Below are 22,002 nucleotides of genomic sequence, written 5' to 3'. Positions count from 1 at the left end.
ATTATGTTCACAGTAGTGGCGGGAATACTGTGGGCAATACCCAGGAGTTTTCCCATTTCTTTTCTTCGTTTTCTTCTTCTTCTGGGGATTGAAGGATTTTCTGGTTCCTGGTTTTTGTTCTCTTCTTTTTCTTCTACCCGGTCAAGAACAAGAACCAAGACTTTAAATGTAATAGCAAAAATAATTTTAAATTTTTTTAAAAGGTCAAGATTCAGAATTTAACTAAGAACGTGTGCTGTTTCTAAAGATATCAGCGTATCTTGCACACTCAGAACAGCTTGAATTCGTTCACTTGGATGCATAGACTTCCAAAATAGACTATCATCATCATTCTTCTTCTTCTTCTTCTTCTTCTTCTTCTTCTTCTTCTTTGTTCAAGGGCTTAGACTCCCACGTTCACTCATGTTTTCGAGGGGATTTTTTTACGTGTATGACCGTTTTTACCCCGCCATTCAGGCAGCATACGCCGATTTCGGGGGAGGCATGCTGGGTTTGTTCGTGTTTCTGTAACCCACCAAACTCTAACATGGATTACAGGATCTTTTCCGTGCGCACTTGGTCTTGTGCTTGCGTGTACACACATCATCATTGGTTTAAACACAATTTTATTCAAAATACATGACATGAAACAACATCATCATTCAAAAAGTGTCATTCCAGCCTTTAACAAACGTATACGCTCGCGCATGCATCTCTATCTAACCCCCCCCCCCCCCACACCATCGCCACCACCTCCCCACCACCCCCAAACAACACCACAGCAGCAACCTTGACGAAGCGCCATTCATGTTCACCACCTCGACAATACCGTGTCCCCCCTCACAACAGCCACAGACACCACACAGAGGCGAACCGTGAACACACAACTCAACAACCTGCAGCCAGGGGACACACGATGGAGGCGGAGATAGGCGGAGGAGAAACGGGGGGAGAATCCGGGGGAGGGGGTGGGGTACGGGAGGAAAAGAAGAAGTGTCGCACGTTGCCGCTACCTGTCTGGCGGGGCAACAGCGAGGGGCCACCCAATTTGCTTTTACGGCTTTGGCGCTATACACGGCGGTCACCACTCTCGTCCCTCCCACACCTATTGTCCCCGTCCCCTGTCACGGCTTTTCTGGCCGCAATCACACCGCTACCTCGCCTCTTGTCGCATACCTAACACCGCTCACGACATTATGGGCCCATGCATTTTCAGGGGCGGGGACGTAGCTTAGTTGGTAGCGCGCTGGCTTAGTAGCCAGTTGGTCGCTATCAGCGTGGGTTCGATCCCCACGTTCCGCGAGAGATTTATTTCTCGGAGTCAACTTTGTGCAGACTCTCTTCGGTGTCCGAACACCCCTGTGTGCACACATGCGCACGAAAAAGATCCCACGTTCACAGCGAAAGTCTCAGGGCTTGGAAAACACGAAGACACGCATGCATCATCTCTCGTCTCCGATTATCATGATCGTATTTCGATACTTTGACGAGACAAATCCAATGCTGGTGTGTCACAGCGGGCTTGTTCGAATCAAAGTATCACACCATATCTTCAACGTATTACCAATACCTGTCCCAATATAGACCAGTTGGTCTAAGAGGACGTTAAACCCTAATAGTCAGTCAGTCATGCATTTTCAGTCTCCTTCCAGTCCTGACTTTCTTTTTTCTATGATAGCATTCTGGAGCCGAAAGTGAAGAATACGAACGTTAACGTTAACTTTACAGCGCCTTATAAATAATTCTTGATTATCATGCTCACAGATACAATCATTGTCCCTAATACAGCTTTTGCCTCTTGTCGCATACCTAACACCGCTCACGACATTACGGGGCCATTTTATCCTTCATTCTCTTACGATCTGTTATTCTATGGTTGCATTCTGGAGCCAAAAGTGAAGAATACGAACGTTACACCGCCTTAATTATTTATCAATTGTCATGCTCACAGATATAGTTGTCCCTAAATGCAGCTTTTGATTCTAAATGGATTTTTTTAATTTCTCCTGTTCCTTCTGTCTTGTCCTTCCTGTTTTCTCTCTGACGGTATCCAGTGCGAAAAGGGATACCATGGAATTCTTTTAAATCTAACAAGAGGCGAGCTATGTAGCGGAGGGATTGCAGCCAGAAAACCCAGCTGTGATCTGGCTGCAATCCGTCCGCTAAATAGCTCGCCTCATGTCGCATACCGCTCACGCGACATTTCATCACGGGGCTATTTTGTCTACCTACCTTACTATCCTGGTTTAAACAAAACTTTATTCAATTTTAGCCTACAATATCAAACGTTCAGGATCCGTACTCAAGCAAAAAGCTTATATCAGCGAATTCAAGGGGAAACATAGAGAACAAGTAGACGCGATACCTTACTATCTTCTCTTAATCGTGACGGCATACCAGCCCGGAACATAAAGAAGTCTGGCAAAGATTACAACAACAACAAATCTAATTTGTGATTCTCGCAGACACACTTCCCCAAATAGCGTTGTTTTGTGTCGGTAACTGATCAGAGGTGCAATCGAGTCCTTCTCGTGTAAACGATTCGGCCCACCATCTCAGATCTGGCCAGGATTTTTTTTTTTTTTTTTTTTTTGTACATGAGAAGTCCATCCCTTGACTTAGACACATACCAAATATCAACATCCTGGCTACTTCCTGTGCAAAGTGAGAATTCTATGACAAATCTCCACCCTTAAACCACCAGGCGCGGCCGGGATTCGAACCCACGACCTTCCGCTTGGGAGGCCAATGTCTTATCCACCAGGTCATTGTGACCGTCGTCGGTTATTATGATCTGTTCACCCCGGTTGTTGTCGCTTCGACGATTTTTTGTTTTACGAGATGTCGTTCGACTAGGTTTAAAACTGAGCAAATTTAGGCCCATCTTCGGTTGCTAAGATCGGTCTCACTCCGACAAGACTGAAGAGTGGTGGACTAAATTCTTACTAGAGGAAATGTTCACAACAGTCTGTACCTCCTGGAACTGAAATGTTGTATAATACCCGTCACAAGTTTTTATTTTGAAAGGAAAAATAAAATATCATTTTGCTTTTAAGAGCACGTCTTGTTGTGCTCCATTTACAAATTGATTGTATGCGGCTTTGTTATCTGAAAACATTTTTTGAATAAAATTTTTTAAACCAAAGGAAAAATAATGTTGAGTCCTATTGCTGCAGGGAACAAGTGAGTTGGTACAATGTGGAGGAATAGACTGTGAGAACAGGGAAGGGTGGCCGAGGCGCCAGGGAAGGGTGGCCGAGGCGCCAGGGAAGGGTGGCCGAGGCGCCAGGGAAGGGTGGCCGAGGCGCCAGGGAAGGGTGGCCGAGGCGCCAGGGAAGGGTGGCCGAGGCGCCAGGGAAGGGTGGCCGAGGCGCCAGGAAAGGGTGGCCGAGGCGCCAGGGAAGGGTGGCCGAGGCGCCAAGGAAAGGTGGCAACAATATCCCTACCTCTCCCGGGCCAACCGGCTCAAGGAGTTAGCTGCTGGCATGAGGTTTGTATAAGAGAGAGGAGGGAGGGAGAAGGAGAAAACGGGTGTTGGGTTTGCGGAAAGACAGACGGACAGGCGGACGGACGGACGGACAGACGGACGGATGGACGGACGAACCGACGAACAGACAAACTCTCTCTCTCTCTCTCTCTCTCTCTCTCTCTCTCTCTCTCTCTCTCTCTCTCTCTCTCTCTCTCTCTCTCTCTCTCTCTGCACAATTCACCCAAACACAGTTATGAAATGCAATAACGGGTAAGTGAAATTAATTAGAATCCAAAAATTACAGTTTCGTGAATACTGATTTTAGCAACAGAAATAACAATGAAAGGCCAAAGACTTGTGATGTTCAAATAATTTGCCGCACACGATTAGCCAATGAGCTGCTTTCCCTCTGATGTAAACAATACATGATTTATGTTAAAGAAACTAACTATGTAAAGTGCATAAGTATATTTCGATATGTATTATTATTTGATTTTGAATTGTGTACAGAATAATGTATTTATGTACGTTTTTTTTTAAGGCGCTTAGACTGACTGTTTTAGGATTTGCGCCATATAACTATCCGCACTTTTATCATTATTATCATTTAGGTAAACTTTGATTTCGCTCCTGAAACCGCCGCTTGACTTTGGTGCACCTGTCAGTCATGTTTTGCTTCAGATCAGCACAGTAGCATATAGCTTCTTTGATTCTCTTTATCTCCTATCTGTTCTGCTGTTTTGATGTTCTCTTTATTTTGTTCAGAATCTACACACCAAGTGTTACACGCCCACTGCTAATAACAATCAAGAGAGACTGTCACACACACAAAACTGTAAGTGATGAGAAAACTAAAAGTCAGCCATGTGTAACCGAGTGCCGAAACACCACAATCACCTTTGGAGGTCCAATCAAACAGGATTGAGAATTTTAGAGCTTATTAATTTTCTAAGCCCTATAAAAACTGTTATGCATTTGCAAAGGAATCCATGAAAGTACAGAGAGACAAAGGCCGCCAGACCCCATCAGTGCATCACAAACGGAACTCTACAATCCACAGGTGTTGCCTTGCGAGCTATAAATAGCTCGCAACTTCTAATGCGAACAACTCGGCTGCAGAGTCTGCTGTGAAGGGCGACGGTAGTCTCCCTGTCACACATGCATGCCTAACCCCCACCAACTCTTCCTGTACAATCCAACCCCACCCCCCCCCCCCCCCCCAACAACAAAAGATATACACGAAGAAGAAAATCTATGTGAAGATACACAAACATTAATAAAAGCCAGCCATGCATGCCTAACACCCACCAACACTTCCTGTACAATCCAACCCCCCCCCCCCCCCCAAAAAAAAAAGAGAAAAAAGAGGAGAAGAAATAAGTCGCGTAAGGCGAAAATACAATAATTAGTCAAGCTCAGTCGAACTCACAGAATGAAACTGAACGCATTGCATTTTTTCCGCAAGACCGTACACTCGTAGCATTGTCTGTCCACCGCTCGTGGCAAAGGCAGTGGGTACCTCAGGTGGTAGAGCACTGGACTTGTGATCGAGAGGTCGCTGGTTCGAATCCGGGCCGGGACGGACACGGGTCAACTTTATGTGCAGACGGTATCCATCTCCCACCCCCGTGTCACCACAATGGCACGTTAAAGATCTTGGTCATTCTACCATAAGTGCAGATGGCTGATACCACCTAAACACGCAAACATCAAAAAGCCGTGAGGGCGTAAAGCTCGAATCGTATAAACCAATTCATGTCCAATATAGGCAATTAAGACCTGACGGACAATAAGCCCCTTAAAATTTACAGTTTTACTTGACTAAAATGTAAAAAAAAAAAAAAGATATACACGAAGAAGAAAATCTATGTGAAGATACAAAAAAAATATTAAAAGCCAGCCATGCATACCTATCCCCTACGCCTACCATTTTACCTGTACAATCCCCACCCCCACCCACCCCTCACCTTCCCTCCTGCGTTATCAATCACGATTTCTGTCGTTTGTGGTGTTTGTCATCCTAAACACCTGCCGCGCAACCACCGTGTCACAGCCCGCGTAACGCCTATTTAACGTCAGCTGTGCTTTGCCCCTACCTGGCTTTTATCATTTCCTCCGCTGTTATTGCACCTAATAACTGTCTGGGTCGGTCAGAATAGCGCTGGGAGAGTAGGCATTGCACTACATACCTCGCTAAACTGGCGCGGAGTGTTGCACTCAATAACTGTCTGGGTGTTAGAATAGCGCCCGAAGAGTAAGTGAGATAATAAGATACCGCGCTGTATTGGTGTAGGGTTGTGCACCTTATTACTGCCGCCGTAGGGCAGAATAGCGCAAGGAGATAGGTAACAGTAAAGGATATCGTGCTGAACTGGAGCTGAGTGTTGCACCTTACAGTTGCAGTAGGTCAGAATAGCGCAAGAACACAGAGGAAACAACAGGAGAGCGTGCTGTACTGGTGCAGAGTTGTGCACCTTATTACATGTACTGTCGCGGAAGGTCAGAATAGCGCGAGAAGACAGGTGACAAAAGAGGACATCGAGCTTTACTAGTAATTGTGGGGTTTTACCTGGAGAGTCGAGGACAAGCCATCTGGCGACATAGCCCCGTAACACAGCGTGCGACAGCACAGGTGTATCTCCCGTCACAAAGCCGGCGATTTATGTCTAAGGTAAAACCAAAGGTTCAAGGCAGGTAAAAGAGTGAGCGGGATGAGGGAGAAGGGGGGAGATGAAGAGTGGGAAGGGGGAGGGGGGTATTTTGCTGGAAAGTCTACATGTATACACTACAGGAAAGGGGACGGGAGTGGGGCGTTGGAGGTGGGAGGGGGGGGGGGGGCTAGTGTAAGTGGGGGGTGGAAGGGTTCAAGAGATAGATCTATACGAGAAAAATGGAGGAGTATGTGAAAGGTGGGGGTAAAAGTGGAGGGGTGCATTTTGTAGGAAATGTAAAACTGTATGTCTGTGCATGCCTACCTGTCCGTGTCTGTCTGTCTGTCTGTTTTTCTGTCTGTCTGTCTGTGGATGTTGCTAGAAGGGTTTCATTTTTTTGCCAGGTCTACAGGTCTGTGACTCGAAGATAAGCGATTCCCAAATCCTTTCCCTTTTGCCTGCAAAGCGTTTACTGTCGTATCACACCGATCTGTGCGCGCCGTTTCCCCCGTATCCAGCAGTGTTTGACACGCTCTCCGACCTCAGTACTACAAATCAACACGTGAATCTGAACGTCTCTTTGTGGACGTTGCCGTTGATTAGAAAAAATACCAGAGCTTTTCTCGTAATCCAGAGCAGGTGGATTCTTTGTCAAACTCAAGTTCAGTGACCGTAACTAACTCTATCTGTCACACGTAGGCTGTGTAGTTGCCTATTTCCCTTGAGCATGCGCGGGATAAAGTTTACGGAAGGGATCGAATTTTCAATTAAGAAAACGGTTTTTACCAGACACAACAGAATGGCATGGGGCTTCGCTCCGTCTGAACACTTGGCTAAATTGGCTTTGGCTTCCTTGAATTTCGGACACTGAACTTGAATATTTCCCTGCTGGTAATTTGATTCACAGTCGCACTGAGAAATCACGCGCAGTGTCTATTTGCAGATGACCTACCTCAAAAGCAGAGTCAGCTTCACTTTTTGATTTGAAAGGCTCTATTTACACCTGTACGTCCCATTATATTGCACGCAGAGTCGTTTATTGTGTCTGAGGTCAGGACTGGTCTTGTGTCAGGTGTGCTACATGTATGACAAAGGGAGGGCGAGTGACGGTTATGTCTCGTGCGTGCAGGTTCGTAAAACCTAGCTGTTTTGATTAGTTCGATCGTGACAGCATCCTAACAATTTCTAATGCGCTTAAAATAAAAACAAATTTTAAACAAAAATAAAAACTCCTGCGTAACAACAACGACCCATCTCCGCTTAGCTTGAGACTAGAAACAACTTATTGAAACTCTTGTGCTTATGGTAGCGTAAGTCACGCAGAGGTGGTGGTGGGGGGGCATTCTTTCACCAGAAAGAGCTGTAGTTCCTAATTTTGCTGATTCGTGTCTTCATAAATAAAAGTAACAATTAAAATGTATTAACGTAACAATTTAAGAAAGCAGCGGTCAATGCGGGGGTCAGCTTCGGGTGAACCAGATAGGGGGCGGGGGTGGGGGTCTATAAAGGGGGTTTAACTGTACCTAAAAGCTGCTGCATGTGCCGCACTACAGGCACTATTGGGCAGTGCAGTCTGCGGGGGGGGGGGGGGGGCAGAAAAAACGGGGGGGGGGGGCTGAAAAGGGGGGGAGGGTCAAAGATATTCCAGGCTGCATGGAACATCTTGGGGGGGGGGGGGGGGAGGTCCGTTGTTCCAAACTAAGCTTCTGCCAGTGCTGAAATGCAGTGCGTGCAATGACTGTCGGCCAACGCACGCAGATAGCGGAGGTAAGGTGTGTGTTGGACAGATTTGTGTGTATACCTACATGTCTACACGGGGCTCTTATCGCTTTGCGCGTATCTCAGATCCTGCCAAACTCCTGTCTGTCCGTGTTCCCACCTGCTCCCTGTTGACCCAAGTTACCAGTCATAGGCACAGGGGGAGAGTTACTTTGACAAGCTATCCAGGTTTCCCAATTGCTTCGTTTCCGGCCGATTTATGTGGAGCACGTGATGCGCACAAAAAATATTGGCCGCCTGGAAGTGTCGTCTGCGCAATGATCGCGGCGGCGCCCCCGGCTTTCTTGACCGCCAAGGACGACCGCGCACGTTGTGATACGTCATTCGTTAGACCTCAATACATGCACTATATGGAACAGGAACGGTAAAGTCTTAAAACAGGGGGGTAAGGGGGGATGTGTGGGTTATAGGGATGGGGGGGGGGCGATTCCAATCCATAGAAAAATACTATCCCAAGGGTTCATATAATATATAAACCTCAACATTCGTGAAGTTCAGGACGGTTTGGCCGGAAAACCCCAGTTATCAAGATCAATCAATCAATCGATAAATAAACCGATAAACTAATCAAAGAATCAAGATTTTGAGTCTAGCGTTTTGCTTGAATACGCTGGACCAAACAGCCTCAATGGATGTGTAAGACTGTTCATTTCATTTTCGCTGCATGGAAGATATTTAGCTTTCGAAATGACCTTGTATCTCAGAAGATATAGTTTTGCGACGAGAGCCGGAGATGCATAGTGGAAAGAGCTCTTGCCTCTCACGCTGGCGGTCGGAGGTTCAATCCCCCCACTAGCTAGACCGAGAACATTTTGGGTGGTTTTTTTTTTAATTAAAAGGCAACATGCAACCGAATTTAGCAATCACATCGCACACGCCTGTAGTTTGCGAGAACACACGAAGCAAAAAAAGAGTTGTTTTTATGTGTGCAAGACCCTGGCTGAAAGAGGGGAGTGTCTATCTCGGTGCAACACCTGGGCTGGCTTTTTACCTACCTCTACCTCCTTCATCAACAGTAGCACCTGCTTAGCGCTATTTTGGGCGTTTTAAAGTTGAAAGAGAATTTAAGCTAGGCCGCTGGAAATTGCATGCAAGGAATGGTATGATAAGGACGAGGGACTGGGGGTGTGGGGGGGGGGGGGGGGGTATGGAGAATAAGTTCTCTGGACAAGTACCTCCATTAAAATATCTTATTCAGTTTCTAACTTAACAAGAGATTTGTTAACCTTTCCATTTCCATTATTCAGTTAGACCTATATATCGGTGTTTCTAATTTCGTCTATAACCGGAAACAAAAGGTATCAATATAAGTGCCACGTGGGCGTTTAAATGAGAACGAAAGCATTCGCAAATGAAGCATTCCGTACAACCGCAATAAATAAGCATTAATAGAGGGAGAAACGAGAGAAATATCCTAAATGTACTCCTTTATTTATATTCCAAACTGCCGGTCTTGGTTTCCGATGTAAATCCTTACCACAGACGACGCCATCTTGAACGTAAGGTTCCATTATGCAGAAGTGAGTTATGTAAATCTTCAATTTTTCCTTCAACGACAGCTTTGTGGAATAATCTTCCAGAAAATATACGACAAACGCAGTCAGTTGGTGAATTTAAAAGATTTTTGACCAATGGAGATGTTGTTGTTCCACAGTATTATTATTTAGGCAACCGTAAGGCACAGATATTTCACAGCAGGTTGAGATTAAATATGAGCGATTTGCAACAAGACCTTGTTAACCGACACCTCTCTGATAATTTAGAATGCACGTGTGCAGTACACCCGGAAGACGCTAAACACTTTTTGTTACATTGTCCAAAATTTAAAGAACATAGAACCATTTTCTCTCTCTCTCTCTCTCTCTCTCTCTCTCTCTCTCTCTCTCTCTCTCTCTCTCTCTTTATTTGTATAAAATATTATGAAATAATTTGAAAGAAAAGGGTTGAAGTTATCACTTGTTCGCCATGTCTTGTTATCAGAATGTGTATTGATTATCAGTTTTAGAACGTGTCCATAAGCAGTCGGCTTGTTAGCGTTCTTAATGTTGTTACTGTATACAACATGTATACAAGAAATTAATAAAAACACGCTTAAACTAAATGTACTCATTGGAAGACATCCTTTCACGTCAAACGATCACGAGATGTCTTGTCGGTAAACCTAGCAAACACGCTAGTAAAAAAAAACCTCCGAGTCACACTTCATTCACAAGTCGTCTGCATCACGCACGGGAAATGGAATCTCATCTGTCAAACGGTGTCGTCTGCTCGCCGCCCAGATGGCAGACGCACGCGCTCTGACGCATATGTATCATCACGTGACGACTAAACAATTGGTGCACGTTTTGTTGTTTTGATTTGAATCTTCTTTAGTAAGTACAGCGCGAAACGTGGATGGAAAATGGGGTGGGATGGAGTAAGGGGCGGGATGGTGAGGGGGGGGGGGGGGGAGAGGGAATAAGGCAACGGGATGCTGATTGGTGTGAGAGTGAGAGATAAGGAGAAGAAAGTCGCTTTGACATTAACTTTGTCAACTGCTCTCTCCGATACTTTTGCTCTTCTTATATTGTCGTCTGAAAGCAGAAACCAAGCAGGCGACAAACGAAACCAGAACTAAACTATCTTTCAAACTAAGACCAAAATAATACAGAATTAAATTCAGTAATTTCTGAACACTAGATTCAAGTTACACTGGATTGCAGGAATGTAAGACTGAATTCTTATTTCAGCAAAATTATCAACGCACGTGTCCACTCGAATCAGTCTACTTGTAACAGACGAGTAAAAGTGAAAATATATTTGTTCACAGGCCTTGCATATTTTCCGCTGCGAATGAATCTTGTAAATGTGAATTACAAACTGCACTGTAGATGTCACGTTACATCAGTAAAAGGACGCAATGTGCACATATGCTTTTAATTTCGCCTCTGGCTACGCACCTGTCACAGGTATAAAACGCCTCTGCATTTCTTTTTAACTTGCTCGGCTTCCTTTTAGATTGTGTGTGTGTGTGTTGTTGTTCAGTGTTTTTTACGAAGCAGATCAGTAGACAAAATGAACAGGTTTGATTTCGTCCTTTCTGCACGCAGTATAAACTGGGTGCAAGACTGCCGCTGAGCTAGAAACATGGCCTTTTCAGGGTTTTTTTTCTTTCTTTTCTCCTGTTTCCTCCAGTCAGTTTTCATCATCTCGTTCGCGACTCAGTTACAGGTTTTTGGAACGTCTTGCTTTTTTCTGAAAATTCAGTGTACCCAGATCTGCTTATGACTCAGAAAAGACAGGTGCATTAAAGGAGTTAAAATTACAAGCAAGGCGTCAGCTCGAACAAAAGGAAGGGAGCTGAACATTACGACGGGTAGAAAGTTAGAATTACGGTTGCGCTGAGTGGCGAGCAAAACGAACGACCATAAATGTTGACGTCGGGGTGAATTCCGGGTACATCACAAACCGACGAGACAGGTGGCTTGAAAGGTACAATTACGGTGCCAGTACAGTCTAAGACGCCTTGCTGAATGAGGTTTTTTTTCTCCAAACCATATAACAGGATACAAACGAAGAAAACAATTCTAATTGAGAGACCGTGAGAGCAGGTGACTGCAGGAGGGAGACAAGAGCAGCGTTTCTTAGAGCAAGGAAACAATTGCATTGTCGTTTCTAAAAGGGAATCGAGCAAACCTAGTTGTTTCAAGAACACGTTCCATTGATTTACAGATTTTTCTGTTCCATCGTGCACACACACACATACATTTTGGTTGGGTTTTCTGCGAAGGTAAATTAGTTGTTTTTGTTTTTTTTAATTTGCAGCTTGTTTGTGAACATAGGCGTTAACGATTATAACAAGCTGCCATTTTGCCAACATTTGAATCGTACTTTTGTCAGTCAGCAAATGAAGGACTGTTATACGATTTCTATAAACAGCCTTTACGACGAAGACTACTGTCCTCTCAGAATGTGAAGCTGGTTTCCGTTTTGAGATATCTTTTATTACTTAATTTCCTTGCTTTTTAGGCGAAAACCTACACGACAAAAACGTCACCTTCACTACAAACAAGCAACTTTTCTTTTAGTTTTTTTTTTTAATAAGAAACGCGCCTCAGCGACACTGGAAGCCGTACACTGAGAGGTGCGAAACTGTCGAAGCGCGACAGGGAATGTGACTGGGGTGTGTGTTATGGAGCCAAGTGGCGGTAAAAAGGCAGCCAAGCGTGCAGCTCAAATCTAGCGGTCCTGGCCGTGGGGGCTGTTTTCACAACGACAGGTGCGTGGCCAGGTGTACTTAGTCAGGTAATAATGCTCGCACCTATATATATATATATATATATATACACCTCCCCCCTACCCCCCTTTACCTGGATTTCCCGGGCTGTGTAGACAGCTGTTTTCTCAGCTTGGAGTTCCAGCCTTCAGCGCCTTTGGTCAATAGACGCGTGCCAGAACAGCCAACCCCATTCCCTGAAAGCGGGTCTGAAGAATCCAGTGAGGTGTGTGAATGTACACAATAACTTACGATGAATGCTTGTTGAGTGGAATATTGACTGCCAGCAAATTCAGAGCGTCTAAAGCTGTTGTCATAATTATGATGTGTATACATGTACGTATAGGGGCGGTTTTCAAAAAAGTAAGACTTTTCTTGTCCCGGTACTTTGAACAAGTCTTACGACTAAAGTTAGGGGTATTTCTCCTTGTAAACTGTTTTAATGTGAAGACCAATCATTGTAGACGGACTGGGATATGATTTTTTTTCTCAATATTTGCATTGGCTTTATACTTTTGTACATACAATATTGAGGGTGTGGCTAAAAATACCTGTCCCCGGTAGAGCTTGCACAATTTTGACTGTCCATAAATTTCAGGGAAAAAATTCCAGACTATCAAAAAATATTATTTCAATTTTATTCAGATATGAACTTTATATGTCAAAATGCATTTAACGCTTATTGCCTACATAATTAGGGAAAAAATAAATTAAATATGAAAAAAGTCATGTCCCTCAGTTTTATGTCACTGGTGTTACCATCACACAAATTTGGTGGAAAACAATGATTCCCCCCCCTTACCTTCCATCTCAAAACCACCAAGAGTTTCTTCCCTTTTCCCTCCATCACATGTATGCAGAGAAAGCTGAAACTGTAAGCTGTGGACCATTTACAAGTCTTTGGAAGGGTAGCAGGTAAGGATATGTTTGTAAATACTGTCACTTGTGTTACTGGGTACAGTTGCTATGAAACAGACACAGAAGATAAACTGATAGTATCAGTTAGTGGTATGTGTGAACCACTTTCATGTGATGTCAGAACGTTGGATCTAGCCTGTTTGGGGGAGCAGTCATTATTTGTTAACATCCGGTTTGTCACTGGTGTTACCGTCACTGGGGTTACCATGCTTAGGGTAACCCCAGTGACGGAATGGTAACACCAGTGACATTTGACGGGTTTTATCGGTGTATTTTACACAAAAGAGAAGGGCAAGGTTATTTCAAATCTCCATGGGGCATGTGAGCAATGCAAGTGCACATATTAAGTTCTTTTGTGTCAAGTTATGAAAATGAAATAAAAAATGTATATCAATATGTCACTGGTGTTACTAACTGTCACTGGTGTTACTATGTCAAGTTTTGTTACCTTTGTAGTACAAGATTTTTACATTTATCCTTAAAACCTGCTCAGAACAATATGTGGTGTTCAGTTTAATAATGTGCATGAATGATGAGCGTTTTTGTTATTGAAATTGACATTATAAAATTAAAACATGATAAAGTATGTCACTGGTGTCACCACATTTCTTTGTTTTACTATTACCTACAATGCTTTTACCTGTACAGTTTTAAAGCTATAATAATTTCACTTCTTCATCCAAACCTTTTGGGTTTCAAGTTCATTATGAATGTTGATACTGACGAATGTTTTATTTCCAGCGAATAATACATTGAATTTTCGTTTGATAATTGTCACTGGTGTTACCGACTGTCACTGGTGTTACCGCTCTGTCACTGGTGTCACCATGATATTTTTTTAGTTTTTTTCATAATTCATCTGGCATTTAAGTCAGTACCGTGCCATGGTTTTGTGCCTTTAAGTCCAAAGCATACGCATAAAAATAATTGTGAAAATGTTCCCACTTCTTCATGCCCCTTGTTGGATTGACATTACCCCAAAAACAAACAAAAATAGCAAAAGGCACTTTGATGCTCATAAACCTGATATTTTAAGCAGCAATAGATGTTCAATCCTGATCAGTTGGAAGATCATCTTCAGTTTCTTCAATTAATCTGCAAAACAATGTGATATCACCTAATTATACCTGATGAAAAAAAACACCAAAAGACGGTAACACCAGTGACATTTTTTCTCGTTAATTTTATTTTAATCAATTTTTTCTACCCTTTTTGTTTTAGTCAAGGACTGCCTATTTAGTGTTTAAATACTTCTATGTTTCCTTAACCATTCTAGCTGACAAAAAAGGTGCTTTGATTAAAGTCATTTTGAAAAATTCATCTGCCTCAAAAGTCTCACTTTTTTGAAAACCGCCCATATATATACGTGTGTTCTTAAAAACTCTGAAGGTCTAAAGGTGTTGTTAAATTATGTATGTTATACATCTACGTGGGTTATTCTCCAGAGCTGGATACCATTTTGTGACATGCATTCTCAGTCCTTGAAATCATTATATAACATGTATTATATGGCAACTAGAATATATTTCCTTTCATTTTTCCTTAAAACTCTGAAGAACTAAACTTTGAAGGTGTTGTTCAATTATATATGAGGTCTATACTTGTACGTACGATGTTGTTGTTGTTGTTGTTTTATGGTCCTCGTTATGATTTGAACTGGGTTTTTTTATGAAAAACGTAAATACCACATCTTGTCAGTTACAACATTGTATCATTCTTGCACTAAAACGCTCAGCGTATAATGAAAAGATCATACTCATTAACAAAACAAACAGGCAAAGATGTTGTTTGAGAGATCTGACATGTTCAGAGATTAGCATGGACACAGAGTAAAAGTCGGAACCCAAGCAGCACCATTGACCAACCCGGAAATTACGAACACACACACACACACACACACACACACAAACACACACACACACATACACACACACACACATACGTACATACACACACACACACACACACATACACACACACACACATACATACACACACACACACACAAACACACACACACACACACAAACACACACACACACACACACACACACACACACAGACAGAGTCGTCACACACGTTACAATCAGCTGTAGAAGGTGCTGACAAAGAGAAATCTCTACAAATCACAAAAAGACACAACATGAATTCAAAGTATAATTTTATCATCAAATTGCTGCGGTTCAAATTATAGGGCAGTGGTAAAACTCAAAACATCGACATGCTCACAATAGTTTGCAAAAACAAGTTTGATTTGAAAGAGATTGGTTCATTTATGAAATGTCTTAAAACAAAATGGCTCTTCAATGAATCATGTGAAAAAAGTAATGGCTTCTCAGTGAAACATAACGAAAAGTAATGGCTTCTCAGCAAAACAACTTGAAACATAATGGCTCATCAGTGAAACTCACTGAAACATATTTGAGACTGTGCCAAAAGGAGACGTTTTCATGTCAGTATGTCCCAAATGACATCACCAGTACATTTTTCATTCTATCTAATCTGTTTTCGTTCTATTTTTTCTAATAACATGCGTTAACAATTGATTGCCAACTGGAATGGAAGAGCACAAAAAGTGTAACTTGATATGTAGTTTCTCTAGAGGGAAAAACATCTTCCACTTTCATGTCAGTGTGTCCCATGCAACATACATTTGCCAAACAGCTATGTGCAAGTAGATTATTTGTTAGTGGTATAGAAAATACTGATCAACAATTAAAGTCAGTTTTCACATTCATTTTCTACCTATTTCTTATTTGTTTATTCTGTTGGCAATGGTGAAATGTCAGCAATCGTGTGTCATTCGGGACAGTAGACATGACACCTGACCTTTTGGCACAGTCTCATTTGCCAAACAGTGAAACATCTTATCAATAAAGTAGCGACAGTAAGAAAAAATGCAGAGAACAACTTCACATGATTTAAAAGTTTGAGTAGTTTTTAATGAGATCTGGAGCTTATTAAAGAGACAATAGTGTCCATCTTTCTCTGTTGTGTGCTGGCATAAAAAAAGACAGAAATAAAAGAGAAAAAAAAAAAAAAGAACTCAATCGCCAATTATAAGAACACCCAACATGCCCCCACCCCCTCCCCCGCCCTCATTCCAGAACGTTTCAAAAGTAATGAACTATACTCTTTTATACATTTTACTCAACATTTGTAATTGTTAAAAACAGTCAATGTGGGTGTGACAGATAGCTGGCCAATGTAGCCAAAAAACATCCTTTGATTTTGAAATAAACTGGGTAACAAAAGACTTATTGTAGTCTTGACTCATCATTGTTTGAGAGACATAATGGATACATCATCTGGAATAGTATGAAAACATGCACACACGCACACAAACACACGCACACAAACACACACACACACACACACACACACACACACACTCTCTCTCTCTCTCTCTCTCTCTCTCTCTCTCTCTCTTCAGTCCCTCTCTCTCTCTCTCTCTCTCTCTCTCTCTCTCTCTCTTTCTCTCTTCAGTCCCTCTCTCTCTCTCTCTCTCTTTCAGTCCCTTTCTCAGTCTCTCTCGCGTAAAAGTAAGAGTAAAATGTACACATTGACCAATATTTACATATACAATTATCATGCGTCAGTTCGTGTTAAAGACAATGGTTTGATCATTTGTGTATATCACAGAAAGAAACATAATTCACAACAATTTGTTTTTTCATGTTGAACACCGTCAATCCAGCCGCAGACCATGCCGACTGCTCTGTTGACAACACTGGCTAAATCGCCAAAAAATGGCAAAGAAAACATGAAAACAAAACAAAAAGACACAAAAGACAACAACAATAAAATACAATCAAACAAAACTTCTGTCAGTCTTCTTTTGTTCTAAATTTACACACACACACACACACACACACACACACACACACACACACACACACACACACAAACCTCACCCCTCCTCCCTCAGTCCCCATCCCTCACTTCTTTTTCCCTCAACACTCCCCCTCCCCCCCCCCCCCCCCCCCCACCCCCGCCTTCCTCGCTCAAAACACGATTTGCTATCCTTGCTTTTTCTTCTACAAGCATAGATCAGCCATCATTGTTCATTTATGAGAACAGATTTTTGTATTGCCCCTCATTCTCAATGCCTCTACCAAGCCGACATTGCACCAGCTGTTTGAGGCATCTCAGTGCTAAGAAACAGTCGCAGACAAAGCGGCACCCTGTTGATGTTAAACTGCGTTATAAAAGGGCGAGAATACAAAATAATGGGATAGGAAAAGGTCAACTGCTGAATGTTTTATACTTTTCAAAGCTTATTTCTTTTCAGTCGAACTCAGTTCAGTGAGGTCTTTCAGTTCAGTGCCAGGGTGTAAACGAAGATGAAGACATTTTATACGTTCAACATAAACTTGTATCTATCGTTAGATCTTTGACTGGTTGAACATTATTCTCTTTCTCATTTGAAGATATAAAAAATTTACTAAATGGTATCGCACAGACCACTCGTTCCCGGATCACTTACTGCCTCCGCACCCACCCCTTCAATAATTCATTTAAAAAATTTTTTTAATACAAATGAAAACTTTAATAACAGAGTATTTATAGTCAAGCTCAAAGAATTAACGAGCAAAAGCACAAAAAATTTTTTTTACACAAGCTGCTGATTTGGCACACCATAGGTAGAATGATCTTATCTAATTAATATTAATATACTTCTGGACACACATAATGCTAACCTCTTCCGGCAAAAAATGTTGTGTACCCGTTTAAAATCCTACTGTTCCCTCATCAGTCGCTCAAAAGTAAAACATAGAAGTGGGCAGAAGAAAAGAAAAACGTCTACACTCTTATAATTACATGCTAATCCCTTTCAAGAAATGTTGTGTACCCGTCAACCTCAATTTCCTGATCGATCTTAAAAAAGACAAAGAAGAGAAAAAAAAGAAAAAAAAAACATCACACGTGAAATACAACACTCAGACTGAAGGATTTTCTTTACATAGGTAGGCGTGGTTGACAAAGTGCAAGACAGAGCGAAGAGACTGAGCACACGAGATAGCCTGTTATAATAGTACCAGCCTGCATACCTTGCTGCGAGACGAGAAAAAAGGTGAATGAACAGGTAACACAGGTAAACAGCCTCACCACTGATATCAGATCATCTGACGGGAAGAGAGCTTCCTCAAACACAGGTGATGATCACGTGCTCGTGAGACTGAGAGATGGGTGGCCTTACTTTGCACACTGTTTCATCTTAGCACACAATGATTGTTATACACTGATGCTGGTGCTCATTTTCACCATCCCTGTTCATGTGCACTGTTGTGCATGTCTGCACTGTTGTTTCCAGCGTTGATCGTTTAAACACCGTTTCAAGGTTGCTGATGATGTGTGACTTTTTGTCTTGTTTTGCTTTCTTGTTTGGCGTACACAATGACAAATAAGTTATCGGCCATTTGGGGAGATCAGTTTTCAAGACGAGATGTTGATTTTTGATTTTGGAGAGAAAAAAAGTCATCACAGAACATACATGTATTCCTTTTTGCACAAGAAAAAGAACTCTTACATCCACTTCGTAGTGAAAGGTGTCCGCTTAGTTTCACAGAGACTAAGACTGTACACAATGATACTGATCGTTGAAATGAGGATGGCTGTCTTCCTCTTGTAATTTTACAAAAACACTGGAACATTCAAAGTAATCGTACGCACGCGCACACACACCACGCGCACAAGCACGCACACTACACACACACACACACACACACACATGCACACACACACACATAAACACACACACACGTACACACACATAAACACACACACACATACACTATCTAGGTCAGCAGATCTTACAGTTCAGGTACTGAACGCACGTGTCAGTAAATTGTCTAATCATCACAGAGACTGCACATGTATGCGTCTGAGCTATATCAGTGTCATACTCAGTTCTGAGTTCACATCATTATCAACATCGAATTGTCAACACAACACAGAGAACTCGAGACTGCGTACATTCCACAGTGAAAAACACAGAGAAGCAAGAATACAAAATAAAACGTCAGTGTGCGAGCTTGTTTGTTAGCACCCGAGATCAACCATAAAGGCCCTCAAATGTTCAGGAGGATACATGAAAAAAACAAAAGATGCTAGTTCAAAGACTCGCGTGTCCGCGGAAAGAAAATAAATCCGAAAGTAGCCTGGAAGAATTCTTAAAATGTTGTGTGAAACAGCAACAAGATAATATAGACACATTTTTCTTCCGAAAAGAATCGAGTCACAGGACGAGTCACAGATCGTTTTGTCTTGGCAAGAATCAACTGAGATCACCAAGTTGAAACAAGAACCTCACATAAAGAAACAACAGAAGACTAACGCGTATCATTCATACTGTGCGTGATCACACCAATGGCATAAAAACGTCACGCAGTGAGATGTAGAATGTACAAAGTATGCCGCATTTTCACTTCTTTTATTACATCTGCTTTGCGCACGAGTTGAGACTCGAGAACTTTCGCGTTGTTAAAAAAATCCAGAGATGGCCAATAAAACGTACATGCCATGACACAAATGACGTCACAAGATCCAGATGACGACGCAGTGACGTCAGATGACACAAACAAAATTCACGTTTGACACTGACCCAAGAGTTAAAATGACACACTTATCTTTTGAGACGACCCTCACAAAATAATCATCCATGCAATGGACTGTCACAGACGAGGCTGAGGTCAAAATATTTGACATGAGCGAATACAGAGATGACACAGCACTGAGCATGACGTCACTCAAAAAAGTCACAATGACGTCACAGAAAAAATCCACTGACGTCAGTGCCGTCTTCTAGCCCTGCCCTCAGTCTGTATAGTCCTGGTACACAAGTCCACACAGTCGCCGAACGTGACAGGAATGGGAGCTTCGGCGTTGCTGCAGTCGACGTCGGCGAGCCGCCCCAGGGCCATGATGTAGGTGCAGGCTATCCTCAAGATGGCTAGCTTGGACAGTTTCTGGTTGTACGAGTAAGACGGAACCGCGCGCCGGAGGGCGTCGAAGGCCGCGCTGATGGTGTGCACACGCGTACGCTCCCTCGCGTTGGCCTCCACGCGTCTCTCGCGCGTCATGTTCTTGTAGTTCTTGCGGGGCTTGCGACCACCGCTGCTGCCCTCGAGCATGCTGTTGTCATCGCCCGAGTTGTCCGGAGACTCCGCTCGGGACAGATCCTGAGCGCTCAGTCCGGGAAGGTTGAGGTGCTGCTGGTTGGAGCGGGAGGAGTTCACGTCGCGGTGAGGGTCATGGCTTCTGGAGTCTGTGGCTAGGCCGGTGGGGAGCCCGGGGTGGTGAGGGAGCCCGAGAGGGAGCCCCGGGAAGGGCGGTGGCGGGAACCCAGCTCGACCGTCGGCCAGGTAGAACCCGGGCAGGAAGGGCGGGAGGCCCGCGGGGAAGAAGGGGTTGTGGTGGGGTGGCGCGCCCCCCGCCCCGTGAGGAAGACCGCCACTACCACCGTTCTTGCCGCTGCCGCTGGGCCCAGGAGTGTCCTCCCTCTCGCTCAGCGTGGAGTCGTCGTTGTCGTTGGACAGCCGACGTCGGACCGGCCGACGAGACCTGTGGTTCTGGCGGAGGTTGTTGTTGTCGGCCTCCCCACCGTCGTCGCTGCAACCGCTCTCGGACATGGCGCTGCCCCCGGGAGAACCCGGACACAGGCGTTTGATGGAGAAGTCCGACCCCCGCTTCCTCGGCTCGCTCAGTTTCCGCTTGTTCTTCCGCGTGGGTGTCTCCAGCAGCGAAGACCCCTTGCCCCCGGGGGGCGGGGAGGGAGGGGGCGTGGTGGTACCGGGGGACTGGGGGCTGCCGTCATCACTGCCCCCGCTGCTGTGTTCCCCCGGGTGGGGGTGAGGAGGGTGCGGAGGGAGAGGGTGGGGGTGAGGGTGGAAGTTGGGCAGATGTCGTACTGCCGCCACAGAAGCCATCCGGTAGATAAAAATCCACCCCTCGCTAGGTAGGTAGGTAGGTAGGTAAAATGAAGGTATAATAAGGTGGCTCAGTTCAGTAGTCCAACACACGCCACGAACCGCCTATCGCGGCAGTCAATACAGCACTGATCTCTTTCTCTCTCTCTCACTCACTGTGTAACACTGCCTGCTGTCTCTACTGCTAGCTACTACACCCCGCCACTGCCTAGCGCCGCTCTACACTACTTTAGTTGCACACACGGCCAGCTGGCTAAACGGCCCGGAGTGACAGGTGGTTGTTCATCCTTCAGTCGCTGTGACGCCGCGGTGCCGCTCTATCCCCCCCGCCCCCTCCTCTCTCTTACTTCTCTCTTCGCGCCGCGGTGCCGTACTCTCTCTCTCTCTCTCTCTCTCTCTCTCTCTCTCTCTCTCTCTCTCTCTCTCTCTCTCTCTCTCTCTCTCTCTCCCTCTTCAATCCCTCCCTCCCCCTCCTCTCTCTTCCTTCTCTCTCTGCGACGCGGTGCCGTACTCTCTCTCTCTCTCTCTCTCTCTCTCTCGCTCTCTCGCTCCTGTCTCCACTCTCTCTCCCCTCTCCCCTTGGCCTCTCCCTCCCACTCCCCCCCCCCCCCCGCCCACCTCGGCCTGCCACTGTGCTTGGGACGAACGACAGGCAGTGTCGCTGAGAAGTTAATCCACTGGCTGGCTCGACATGGCCTTTGCTGACCGAGGTAGGGGGCAAAGCGCAGTACCACACACGCGCACGCTCGCGAACACACAGACACACACACACACACACACACACACACACACACATGTATGCATACAGCACCCAAGTACCCCCACACACATCGATATTGCGCACATATATACAGAACTAGCGATAGAGTCGTTCTGCTCGCTATTTCCCTTGTGGACCGTCCCATAGAGTGGTGGGTATGTTGTCAGACTCTCGCAGTGGGTGAGAGAATGAACCTGGCAGAATGAGCGCAGTCAAGTCAGCTGTGCTGTGGGTGGGGCGGGGTGTTGTTGTCAGTGGTGGGG

The 22,002-nt window shown here is 44.3% G+C and overlaps 2 protein-coding genes across 2 annotated transcripts in view; one reads left to right on the top strand and one right to left on the bottom strand.

Moving 5' to 3' along the window:
* The window catches only part of LOC138958869 (uncharacterized), a 291,914-nt gene that overhangs the window by 144,208 nt on the left and 125,704 nt on the right, over positions 1 to 22,002 (top strand). The gene's annotated exons all lie outside the window — the stretch shown is intronic.
* Positions 17,047 to 21,298, bottom strand: LOC138958859 (transcription factor ATOH8-like). Its single transcript, XM_070330162.1, has one exon. The coding sequence runs from the start codon at positions 20,977 to 20,979 to the stop codon at positions 19,843 to 19,845; it is 1,137 nt and encodes a 378-aa protein (XP_070186263.1). The 5' UTR covers positions 20,980 to 21,298; the 3' UTR covers positions 17,047 to 19,842.

Source organism: Littorina saxatilis, linkage group LG2 (genome assembly GCF_037325665.1).
Source record: "Littorina saxatilis isolate snail1 linkage group LG2, US_GU_Lsax_2.0, whole genome shotgun sequence".
Classification (NCBI taxonomy): Eukaryota; Metazoa; Mollusca; class Gastropoda; order Littorinimorpha; family Littorinidae; genus Littorina; species Littorina saxatilis.
Note: the sequence above shows the minus strand (reverse complement) of the source record. Positions and strands in the feature narration are given on the sequence as shown.